The 12,959-nt window shown below is 38.2% G+C and overlaps 1 protein-coding gene across 2 annotated transcripts in view; it reads right to left on the minus strand.

Moving 5' to 3' along the window:
• The window catches only part of CPNE4 (copine 4), a 500,036-nt gene that overhangs the window by 143,096 nt on the left and 343,981 nt on the right, over positions 1–12,959 (minus strand). For both annotated transcript variants that reach the window (XM_054482339.2, XM_054482341.2), the window contains one exon: positions 5,502–5,585. In XM_054482339.2, coding sequence (XP_054338314.1) covers positions 5,502–5,585 — 84 coding nt within the window. The remainder of the gene's footprint in view (positions 1–5,501; positions 5,586–12,959) is intronic.

Genomic DNA, 12,959 nt, shown 5'->3' on the forward strand with positions numbered 1-12,959 from the left:
CGTACCAAAACCCATTATTTTCAACTGACAACAACTCAACACTGATTACATAAAGAAACAGACAAACTAACAAACAAGCAAAGAAAAAATTAATAAAAACCCTGCACTTTAACTTTATCCCCCAGCTTTTTAACTTTTTGTTTCTGTTTATATATTATTTTAATGACTATGTCTTGAAAAGTTGTTGTAGTTAATATTTTTTATTTTCTTTCATAGAAAGAAAATAAATAGAAAAATAAAAGTATTTCATTATACTTTCTTTCTAAGGGATTGTTATGTCTTCTTTTCCCCACAGAAGTGTATTTTATTTATTTAATTTTTTTATTTCTATAGGTATTTGGGGGCAGGTGGTATTTGGTTACATGAGTAAGTTCTTTAGTGGTGATTTGTGAGATTTGGTGCACCCATCACCTGAGCAGTATACACTGCACTCAGTTTGTGGTCTTTTATCACTCAACCCCTTCCCACCCTTTCCCCTGAGTCCCCACAGTCCATAGCATCATTCTTATGCCTTTGTATCTTAGCTTAGCTACCACTTGTAAGTGAGAACATATAATATTTGATTTTCCATTCCTGAGTTACTTCACTTAGAATAATAATCTCCAGTTCCATCCAGGTTGCTGTGAATGCCATTAATTCATTCCTTTTTATGGCTAAGTACTATTCCATGGTATATAAATACCACAATTTCTTTATCCACTCATTGATTGATAGACATTTGGGCTGTTTCCATATTTTTGCAATTGCAAATTGTGCTGCTATAAACATGCGACCAGTTTATCTTTTACCCTTTCTACTCAAAATATTGGTAGCTTACACACCACAATTATAGCATTACAATAGTCTGTGTTTTTCTGTGTATTTGCTATTACCAGTGAGTTTTGAAACTTCAGATGATTTCTTATTGCTCATTAATGTTGTGTTGTTTCAGATTGAAGAACTTCCTTTACAGTTCTGGTGTTAATGAAATCCCTCAGCTTTTGTTTGTCTAGGAAAGTCTTTATTTCTCTTTCATAATTAAGAATATTTTTGCTGGATATGCCATTCTAGGATACAAGTTTTTTCCTTCAGCACTTTAAATATGTTATACCACTCTCCCCTGGTCTTTAAGGTTTCTACTGAGAATTCTGCTGTCAGATGTATTAGAGCCGTATTGTACGTAATTTGTTTTTCTTTTCTCTTATTCCTTTTAGGATATTTTCTTTAGACCTTTGGGGGTTTGATTATTAACTGTCTTGAAGTCATCTTACTTGGGTTGTATCTGTTTGGTGTTCTATAACCTTCTTGTACTTGAATGTTGATATCTTTCTCTAAGTTTGGGAAATTCTCTCTTATCCCTTTGAATAAACTATCCACCCTTATCTCTTTTTCTCCTTATCCTTTATGGCCAATCACTCTTAGGTTTGTCCTTTTGAGGCTATTTTCTTGATCTTGTAGGCATGCTTCATTTTTAAACGTTCTTTTTTCTCTTATCTCTTCTGATGGTCTGTTTTCAAATAGCCAATCTTCAAGCTAATTATTTCTTCTGCTTGATCAATTCTGCTGTTAGGAGAATCTGATGCCTTATATAGTATGTCATTTGCATTTTTCAACTCCAGAATTTCTGCTTGATTTCTTACAATTATTTCAATCTCTTTGTTAAATTTATTTGATAGGCTTCTGAATTCCTTCTCTGTGTTATCTTGAATTTCATCAAGTTTCCTCAAAATAGCTATTTTGAATCCTCTATCTGAAAGGTCACATAACTCTTTTGTTCCAGGATTGGTCTCTGGTGCTTTATTTAGTTTGTTTGTTGAGGGCATGTTTTTGTGAATGGTTTTGAGGCTTGTAGATATTCACCAGTATATCTGGATATTGAAGATTTATATATTTTTTGTAGTCTTTGCAGTCTGGGCTTGTTTGTACTCATCCTTCTTGGGAAGGCTTTCCAGGTATTCAAAGGGATTTGGGTGTCATGGTCTGTTTTTGGTCACTGTGACTGTATCTACATTAGGGGGCATCCCAAGCTCAGTGATGCTGGGCTCTTTCAGACTTGTAGAGGTACAGTGGTGGTCTTGGATAAGATCTGGAAGAATTTCCTGGATTACCAGGTGGAAACCCTTCTCTTCCTTTACTTTCTCCCAAACCAATGGAGTCTCTCTGTAATGAGCTGCCTGGAGTTGAAGGTGGGGTGACACGAGCACCCCTGTGGCTGCCACCACTGGACTGCACTGGGTCAGATGTGAAGCCAGCATAGCACTGAGTCTCACCCAAGGCCTAGGATAACCCTGCTTGGCTGCTACCTATGTTCACACAAGGCTCTAGTACTCTACAATCAGGAGATGGCAAAGTCAGCCAGGCTATGTCCTTCCCTTTAGGTTGGTGAGTTCTTCCCACTCCCAGGCAGGTCCAGAAATGCCATCTGGGAGCCAGAGCTTGGAGTCAGAAACCTTAGGACTCCACCTCATGCTCTATTCTACTGTGTTTAAGCTAGTACCCAAGCCATAAGACAAAGTTTTTCCCACTCTTCCCTCCCCTTTCCACAAGCAGAGGAGCCTCTCCCTTGGCCACCACCACCCTAGGACCACAGCAAGTACTGCCTGCCTACCACCAATGTTCACTCAAGGCCCAAGTAATCATTAGTCAGCTTGTGGTGAATGCTCCCAGGCATAGGACTCTCTCTTCAGGGAAGTGGACTCCTCTCTTACCCAAAGCCGGTCCAGAAATGCTATGCAAGAGTCAAAGTCTTTAATCGGGGACCCCAAGAGCCCAATTGCTGCTCTATCTCACTGGGCGGAGCTGGTACCTAAGTTGCAAAATCAAGTCCCCTCTACTTGTCCCCGTCCTTTGCTCAAGCAGAATCTCTCCCAATAGCCACCATAGCTGGGAATGCACTGCCTCACATCTAAAGCCATCATGTCTCTGTGTTTCACCCAAGGTCCATGGCGAGTACAGCCTGGCTACAATTGCTGATTATTCGGGGACCAAGAGATTTTTATTCAGAAGGTAATGGATCCTGCTTCCCTTCAAGGCAGTAGGCTTCCTTCTGGCCCAGGTTTGTCTAGAAATGTCATCTCAGAGCTAGGGCCTGGAATGAGGACCTCAGGACTCTGCCTGGTGCCCTATTCTATTGTGGCTGAGATGGTATCCAAGTTGCAAGACAAAGTTATATTTATGCTTTCCTCTCCTCTCCTCAAGTGGGAGGAAGGAGTGTCTCCTGGAGCTGTGTGCTGCACTGCTTAGGGTATGGGGCACTCATTCCTTGGTGGTGCATGCACCTGAGGGGTGGTGCAGGCATTCCCTTGGTGACTTCAGCTGGTGTCTCACTAGGTTGCACAACCTCATAGTCCACTGGCTATGAGTCCAGCAGAGCACCAGTACTTGCCCAGGAATTGCAGTATTTGTGGCTTAGACTGCCTTTCAGATTTATTTAGGACCCCAGAGCCCTTCAGCCTGCAGTGGCAAAGATTGCCAGAACTCAGGTTTCTACTACTGATGTGAGTGATTCCCTCTGGCTAGGACTGGTTTAAATTCTTCCTCCACGGCCACAGGATGAGTTATGCCCAGTATTGCTTTCTGCTGTGATGGGGCAGCACTGAGTTCCAGTGCAAGATCCCATAATCACTGTCTCTTCCCCAAGCACACAGATTCTTTATCTGCACCACACAGCCACTGCCAAGGGGATGGGGGAGGAGTGGTATCAGCAATTCAAGACTGTCTTTCCTACCCTCTTCAGTGTCTCTCTCAGTGATAATGATGTTAAAACCAAGTACTGTGGTCATTCACCTGATGTTTGGTTCTTATGAAGGTGCTTTGTGTGTGTGTGTGTAGAGTTGTTTAATTTGGTGTTCTTATGGGGAGGATGATTAGAGGATGATTAGTGGAGGCTTCTATTTTGCCATCTTGCTCTATTTCCCTCAAAAGAAGTTTGTTTCACCTAAGGAAACTTAATGGGTGAAAGACCACTTTTGGTGGTGGTAATGAGATGCCACTCAGGGCAACTGTGCTAGCTGCACCTCAATTTATTCTTCATGGATTAAGTTCCAAAGAATTACATTGTTCTATAGCATGCAATAGGCATACTATTTATATTTAACAGCATTTATTTATTTATTCTTTTATTACACACATTTTATTAGATATCAACTTTGTATCAGATGATATCCACAGCTAGCCCATCCAAGGCTATTTAATTTTTATCTATCATAACAATGACATGAAACATTCCCCTAACAACACCTGCAACTCTGTCACTTCAGGAAATTGAATTTCCAATGTGATGTTGTGGGGACATAGCAACCACACCATCACCTTATGAAAGTCATGGGGGTTTCTTTTTTTTTTTTCACTCTGCAAATGGTATGCAAGCATAAGTGGGTCTTCTCTCAGCTCCAAGTAATTCAGCACAACTATATCACTTCCTTCTTATCAATGTACCTCACTCCTACAGAATCCATCTTGGACTGGCTTACAAGTAAAATAAAATGAAAAATGGAGATCGTGGTTAGTTGTTGAATGTGTGTGTGGTAGTGAGTAGCAGAGGGTAGGGTAATAAGAGATAAAGTTGGGGCCACTTGGAGAAAGAAGAGGAATAGTGAGAAGGAGATACAGCTAGAATAAGTGGCTGCTAAGAAAGGTCAGGTGTTCATATGATAGGACTGACATCAGTGCAACGTATGTACTTTCCCTGGGGAAGCAGATTGACTTCCCAAACTACCATGAAGCTCAGAGTCAAACAACCTCAATTGAAACCTCAGCTCCATCCTTTGTTAGCTGTGAGACCTGGGAAAGTGACTTAACCTCCTTAAAGTTCAGTTTCTTCAACTTTAAAATGGGGGTCATCATCATCATCATCAAGTGTAAGGAATTTTTGTGAGAAATAAAATTATGCATGTAAATAACAGTCTAATGCTTGGCACCTAGACGCCTAAACATCCTCATTAAATGATAGCTAGTATTTATACTTTTATTATGAATAAGTTGCTAATTGTCTGTTTTGAAAGTTAACAATAGAAATTGGGGTTAGAAAGGCTCTTCTGACAACTAAATTGAGGATTAAAAGTGAAAAAAAAAAAAGCTAAAAATGGCAGAACCTTCTTGAGGACATTGATTTCAGGCCTTAGTTCATATCTACAGACATTAAGAAATAAAAGGAGGCTGGGTGCGGTGGCTCACGCCTGTAATCCCAGCACTTTGGGAGGCCGAGGTGGGTGGATCATGAGGTCAGGAGTTCAAGACCAGCCTGGCCAAGATGGTGAAACCCCATCTCTACTAAAAATACAAAAATTAGCTGGGCGTGATGATGGGTCCCTGTAGTCCCAGCTACTCAGGAGGCTGAGGCAGAGAATTGTTTGAAGCTGGGAGGCGGTGGTTGCAGTGAGCCGAGATTGCGCCACTGCACTCCAGCCTGGGTGACACAGCGAGACTCCACCTCAAAAAAAAAAAAAGGAGTTTCTCAAAACAGGTCAATTTATCATCATCTTAGGAGATAAGAGGGCACAGCTGAAGATGACTCTTCTTACCTCAGTTCGGTGCACCAGCTGCTGAGTTGCATCATCATTCATACGAAAAATTTCCAGAAATGGGTCAGATTTACTGAAGAAATCCTAAAATAGATAAACATCAATGAATCATTGTTTTTCCTCCTGCATTTGATCTAGTCCTGATCAATCAGGAATATTTAATCAACAGGAAAACCCTCTTGATTTCCTATTTTTTATATGTGGAAGGGAGGCCATGCTTGTCCTCTCTTCCTGCCCAGTTCTACCCAAACTCTCTTCTCTTTACCTGTGATGATGGGCCCCACCCTTTCTTCCTTTGTTACTCATCCCTGAGATCCGCCCTTGGCTAGAATGGACTGCATCTGAAAGCTAAGTTCTTTGTAAAGTCAGTACTTGGTTAGTTGAAATTCAAAGTATTCTTCAAAGATCAGTTCAAATTCCAGTTCTTTGAAAATCACTGTATCTGTTGTCTTAAACAGGTTCATTATAGTTATTTTAATGCCTATGTAATGACTACAACGTCTGGATCACCTATAGGTCTGTTTTTATTATCTCTTTCTTAGTTCCACCTCTTGGTATGCTTGTTAATTTTTTATTAAATAGTAGACAATGTGTAATGAAGATTATGAAGGTTTTTACATGAGTCTTTAGCTTCTAGCAAGTGGTTATAATGGGAGAAGTCTCCTGAATCCAATTAGGATTAAGCTATTTAGAGGATGATTTTCTTCAAATGTCTTTAAAGCCCCTATCTATTTCTGATTCCCTTTACTCCTTGGGTATAGTCCTTAAAGGACCCTAACTGAAAACCTGAGTGTTCATGAGGGGTGTTCTTCCTTGACAAGTCTTCAATGCCAATTTTTATTTGTGAGAACCTCAAATGCTCTGTTTATTTTCATAATTTCTTAGCTCTAGGTTTTTGTTCAGTTTCTCTCTATGCTGCTTTTGCTAACTAGCAAACGCCTTGAGATGATAAGCCATTCATACTGTTGGACTACTTGTCTTCTCTGATGCCTCTATGAGTCTTTATCCTTTGCTCTCTCAATAGCCCTGAACTTCAGTTTTTCTCCCCAGTCCCATGAGACCACCAAAAGCTCTGCTCAGCTTCTGTTTCTTAGTAGCTATTTTTTTAAACTAGGCTTTCCAGCCTTTCTATCCACACTATTTTAGGAATCAGCCTTGAGGAATTCCCTTCAGTGGAAAATCTGCACAGAATGTCTTAAGCACCTCCATGGGTTTCTCTTCTGTCCAGTTTCTTGGCCCCTCAAATCTACACTGCCTCAGGACTCTCAAATACATGTCTCTTGTGTCTTTTCTAGTGTTTATATTTGTTTTCAGTGAGAGAGTGATGTAAAATAAATAAGTGCTTCATTGTTGGAAATGGAACCTATCTCTAACCCTTTTAAAAACTTGATTTTTACCCCCAGTAGATTATAAATTCTCAAAGAGGAGAAACTTTATTTTCCTTTATATTTCTGCTATTTCCTCAGCATTTTCCATAGTGTCTAGATTTTAATAGTACATAGTGTTTATTGAATGAATGAATAAATACATAAATAAGTGAATGGATACCTGGTATAGGATAGAAAGCTATCTGAGCAAAAACCTTATCATCACCATCACGTTTTTATTATGAATTTCACCAAGTAATTTTTTTCCAGAAATCTAGACTTTAGCAAAGTAGAATTAAGCCCGTATTTGCCTTAAAAGTCATTTATTATTGCTAAATGTTAAGCAAGCCAGAGTCAAACTCATTATTTTCCTTTGTTTGGTCTCTACTTCTAAATTTTTCCTTACTATCAATGTCTCTACTAGCCATCCTAGTCTTCAGCTCAGCAAAATATTTGTAGGACATATACCGATCACAGAGCTTTTGTGCTTGATGTTAAGATATAAGGACAGATAGAACCTGATCTCAGTCTTCCAAAGTACCATCTAGGTTGCTGGTTAAGAAAAGTATACAAATAAATACAACCCAGGGCTAGGTATAAATGAGTGAATGAGTGAATGAATGAATGAAGGTACAAGGAGTATTGAGGGAAGAGAGGGGAGTTGATGAGCTTTTAACAGACATACAGGGGGGTACCCCAAGTAATTTAATAAGACTATAGCCTAGGGAAGCATAGGGGAGGAATTGGAGACAATGCTGGCAAAGTTGGCCCCATGATGTGAAGGGCCTTAAATGCTCATCTGAAGTCTTTGCACTGGCCTGGAGAGGCAGGGGTATCACTGAAGGATTTTGAGCGGAAAAGTAATATAGTTGGCTCTGCAGTGAAGAATGTCAGTCTAGAAACTTTGTAGGATATCCTAGAAAGAGGAGATGAGAGGTGCGAATAACTACCTTCCCCTTTGCTTTCCTTCCCATGCAACCAGGAACCAAACACCATGCTCCACAACACCCAGAGTCTGGAACATCCGCTACTACTCTATTTCTGAAGGTACTAGATTACCACAGCCTTCATCATGTCAAGACCCCAAAATGGTGGCTTTCATCATAATCTTGCCCTTCAAACATTGTCTCTCCCCCAAAATGGCCCATTTCTCTCTCAGATGCACTTCTAGCTGATTCCCACCTCTATGCGTTTACTCATTTGCCCCTTAGGCTGGTTTCTGTTTCTATATGCATCTTAAAAAATTAAAATCTCCTTCTCTTCTCCCTTTCCTTATGGATGTGGGCTACAGTAGCTTGTTCCTACGTGCCTTTGGGCTCCTCCTGTAACTTCATGCTTTGCCTCTTTAAATAGATTGTTGGTCCCTCAGGGGATGTTTTTATGATTCATACTTAAAAACTGCTAACCACAATGTAAGAACTTTCTCATTTTTTCCCTCTTTACTGTTAATTGAAAACTTTTGTTACCATCACTTTTATTTAAAAATGAAAAATATAGAAAACAGATGACGAAAATAAAAAGAAGGAAAAAAGAACCCATAACTGAACCCATAATTCCATAACCATCAATAGAATTTTGGTATATCTTTTTCTAGACTCTACATATACTTTTCTTTCTTTTTAAAAATTTTGTAATCATGATCTATATACAATTTAGTACCCTATTTCTTTTGCTTGTTGTATACATGTTTACATGTTGTATATTACAATGCTTTTTCTATTTTATTTCACATTCTTTTTAAATACCATGAATGAATTAGGCAAGAAGTTATTGTCAGGAGGGCATACTAAAATGTCAATGAAAGAAAGGTCAAGAATGGCCTCTGTCTTCAGGTAGCTGAAAATCTATATGCAGCATACTGGCTTTAGCACTGCTTTCAAATCTCAACTCTACCACATATAATCTGAATAACTGTGGACAAAATATTTAATTTCTCCAAGGCTTAGTTTGCCATTCATAATGGAAGGAGTATCATCCTTTGCCTCATAGTGACATAGAAGAAATAGAGGAGCTGGTGCATGGGAAGTGTTGAGTCCAGTGCCTGGTACATGGTGAGGACTGAAAAAATGTTAGCTGCAAAAATCCTCAACAAAATACTAGCAACCCAAATCCAGTGGCACAACAAAATTTAATCTATTACAATCAAGTACACTTTATTCCTGGGAAGCAAGGTTGGTTCAACGTACAGACATCAAAAACCATATGATCATGTCAATAGATGTAGAAAAAAAGGTTTTGATAAGATCCAACATCCCTTCATGATAAAAAACCGTCAACAAACTAGGCAGTGAAGGAACATACCTGAAAATAATAAGAGCCATCTATGACAAACCCACAGCCAACATCATACTGAATGGGCAAACCTGGAAGCATTCTGCTTAAGAGCAGGAATAAGACAAGCATGTCAACTCTCACCATTCCTGTTCAATATAGTACTAAAAGTCCTCGCCAGAGCACTCAGGCAAGAGAAAGAAATAAAAGGCGTCCAAATAGGAAAAGAAGTCAAATTGTCTCTCTTTGCTGATGATATAATTTTATACCTATAAAACCCTAAAGACTATGGCGAAAGACTCCTAGAACTGATCTTCAGCAAAGTTTCCGAATACAAAGTCAATGTGCAAAAATCAGTAGCATTTCTATACAAAGTGAGAGTTCCATCAAGAACAATCCCATTTACAATAGCTAGAAAAAATGAAATGCCTAGGAGTACATCTAACCAAAGAGGTAAAAGATCTCTACAAGGAAAACTACAAAACACTGGTGAAAGAAATCATAGATGACACAAACAAATGGAAAAGCATTCCATGCTCATGGATTGGAAGAATCAATATTGTTAAAATGGCCATACTGCCAAAAGCAATTTACAGATTCAATGCTACTTACATCAAACTATAAACATAGTTTTTCACAGAATTAGAAAAAGCTATTGTAAAATTCATATGGAACAAAAAAGAGCCTGAATCGCCAAAGTAATCCTAAGCAAAAAGAACAAAGCCAGAGGCATCACATTACCCAACTTCAAACTATGCTATAAGGCTACAATAACCAAAGAAGCATGGTACCGGGACAAAAACAGACATAAGACCAATAGAACAGGATAGAAAATCCAGAAATAAAGCCACATACCTACAGCCATCTCTTCTTTGACAAAGTTGACAAAAATAAGAAATGAAGAAACGACTCCCTATTCAATAAACGATGCTGGGATAACTGGCTAGCAATATGCAGAAGAATGAAACTGGACCCTTACATTTCACCATATATAAAAATTAATTCAAGATTGAATAAAACTTTAAATGTAAGACCTCAAATTATAGAAATCCTAGAAGAGAACATAGGAAATATCATTCTGGATGTTGGCCTTGGCAAAGAATTTATGTCTAAGTCCTCAAAAGCAACAAAAACATATTGCAACAAAGAATATTAACAAGTGAGACCTAATTAAAGAGCTTCTGTACAGTTAAAAAAAAAACTATTAACAGACTAAACAAGTGGCTGATAGAGTGGGAGAAAATATTATCAAACTATTCGTCTGGCAAAGATCTAATATTCAGAATCTATAAGGAACTTAAACAATTCAATAAGCAAAAATAAATAAATAAAGAACCTCGTTAAAAATTGGGCAAAGGACATGAGCAGACACTTCTCAAAAGATGACCCACAAGTGGTCAACATACATATGAAAAAATGCTCAATGTCACTGATTGTGAGAGAAATGCAAATCAAAACCACAATGAGATACCATCTCACACCAGTCAGAATACCTATTACTAAAACGTCAAAAAATAACAGATGTTGGTGAGGCTGTGGGGAAAAGGAAACACTTATATACTGTTTGTGGGAATGTAAATTAGTTCAGCCACTGTGGAAAGCAGTTTGGAGATTTCTTAAAGAACTTAAAATGGAACTACCATTCAACCCAGCCATCCTATTACTGGTATATACCCAAAGGAAAAGAAATCATTTTGCCAAAAAGACACATGCACTTGTATGTTCATCAAAGCAGTATTCATAATAGCAAAGGCATATAATCAATCTAGGTGCCAATCAACATTGAATTGGATAAAGAAAATTTGGCACTTATATACCATAGAATACTATACACCCATAAAAAAAATAATGTTTTCTGTAACACCCTGGATGCAGCTGAAGGCCATTATCCTAAGGGAATTAACACAGCAACGGAAAATCAAATACCACATGTTCTCACTTCTGAGCGCTAAACACTGGGTACACACGGACATAAAGATGGGAACAGTGGACGATGGTGACTACCAGAGTGTGAGAGAGGGAGGGGAGCAAGGGCTGAAAAACTACCTATTGGGTCCTATGCTTACTATATGGGTAATGAGATCAATTGTACTCCAAACCTCAGTGTCATGAAATATACTCATGTAACAAACCTGCACATGTAACCCCTGAATCTAAAATAAAAGTTGAAATATTTTTAAAAAGTTGGCTGCTATGATGATTATCAATAGAAGAAAAAAATTCATGAAGGCATTTTGTAAAAAACTATACAAATATCAGGGATGATTACTATTAAGAAGGCATCTGATTCATGGAAATGAAATAATTCATAAGCACCTGAAAATCTCAAGTGTATGCTCAGAAATTCATAGCTTCAAAACAACAACTCTGGGTCTAATTGTGTGGTCACTTTAATTTGGATTTTCAGCTTTTTAAAACTTGATTATTAGCACTAAGATGGCCATTGGGACAGTTCAGTTCAATAAAGATGAATGAATATGGCATTTTACTGAAGTATTGCTGTGGTAAAATTCCTTAATAACACAGAGACCATATTATTCTGCTTTTTTAGTTCAATATAAAAGAAATTTAGCTAAGTAAGAGGGTGATAAGCAATTAGGAAGCAGTTCATACCCATGACGGTAATCTTGAAAATGGAATATTGGACCTAGAAGAAATTATGTGAAAGATGCAGGCATATCCAGTATACAGGCATATCCTGTATAGCTTACTAATTTTGTGACTCTGGGAAATGTCTGATCTGAGTATGCTTTATCTGTAAAATGGAAATAAAGATACTAACTTCTGGGAATATGCTTATGAGTTTTGGGGATAATATAGGTTAGACACCTGATACTTGGCGCATAATAGATGCTCGATAATTATAATTTTCTATCATTAATGCAGACCAGATTACAGTTTCAAGCAGGCATACTTAAACACAGTAAAATCACATCACAGCAGGTACAGATTTTATGTTGTTTTAGAGTAGGGGTCAGCAAACTATGGCACATGAGCCAAATCTGGCTTACTGTTTGTTTTTGTGAATAAAGTTTTATTGGAACACTGCCACACTCATTCATTTTTGTATTGTCTATGGCTGTTTTCATGCTTCAAAGGCAGAACTGAGCAGTGGGGACAGAGATCAGGTGTCCTGCAAAACCTAAAATATTTATCAACTAGCCCTTTATTAAAAAGTTTGCCAGCCTCTACTTTAGAGACAGATTTGTTTACTTATATTGCACCCCATCAAACTAGCATCCTGCGAACACTGAAAGTGCAGTCTATAATGATTACCATTACGTATGTGGAGTCCACCAGTGTCGGGATAGTTCCAATGCACCAATATGAATCCTTTCTCAAGAATGGGAAGAGAAAGAATCCTTTGTCAGCTTGAATGTTCCAAAGTGATTATTACATTTCTGCCTCTACTTACTTGTTAGATTAATTGCCGACTAGTTGCTAATGTAACAAATGTGCTTTACAAGTTAGAAAGTCCCTTTCTCTACTAAGTGAAATTGCATTAACATTAGATAAATAAGTTATTTATCACAAACCTAAGCTATTTTATGTACTCACTCTCATTGAAGAGTGGGGAGATGATTGCTAGTCTGCTGAAAGACAAGTTAAAAATGACTGTTTCTGTCAAAAAGAATGGTGCATTTCTCTGTCACTGTGGTTTGCAAAAGTACTTAGTGCTTTCCCATATACCCTATGAGAGCGGTTCTCAAACTTTTGGTCTTAAGACCCCTTTACATTCTTAAAAGTTATTGGGGATCCCAAAGAGCTTTACTTTTGTTGTATGTATTAATTTACCATATTATAAAACTGTTAAATTGTT

This window comes from Pongo pygmaeus, chromosome 2 (assembly GCF_028885625.2).
Source record: "Pongo pygmaeus isolate AG05252 chromosome 2, NHGRI_mPonPyg2-v2.0_pri, whole genome shotgun sequence".
Taxonomy (NCBI): Eukaryota; Metazoa; Chordata; class Mammalia; order Primates; family Hominidae; genus Pongo; species Pongo pygmaeus.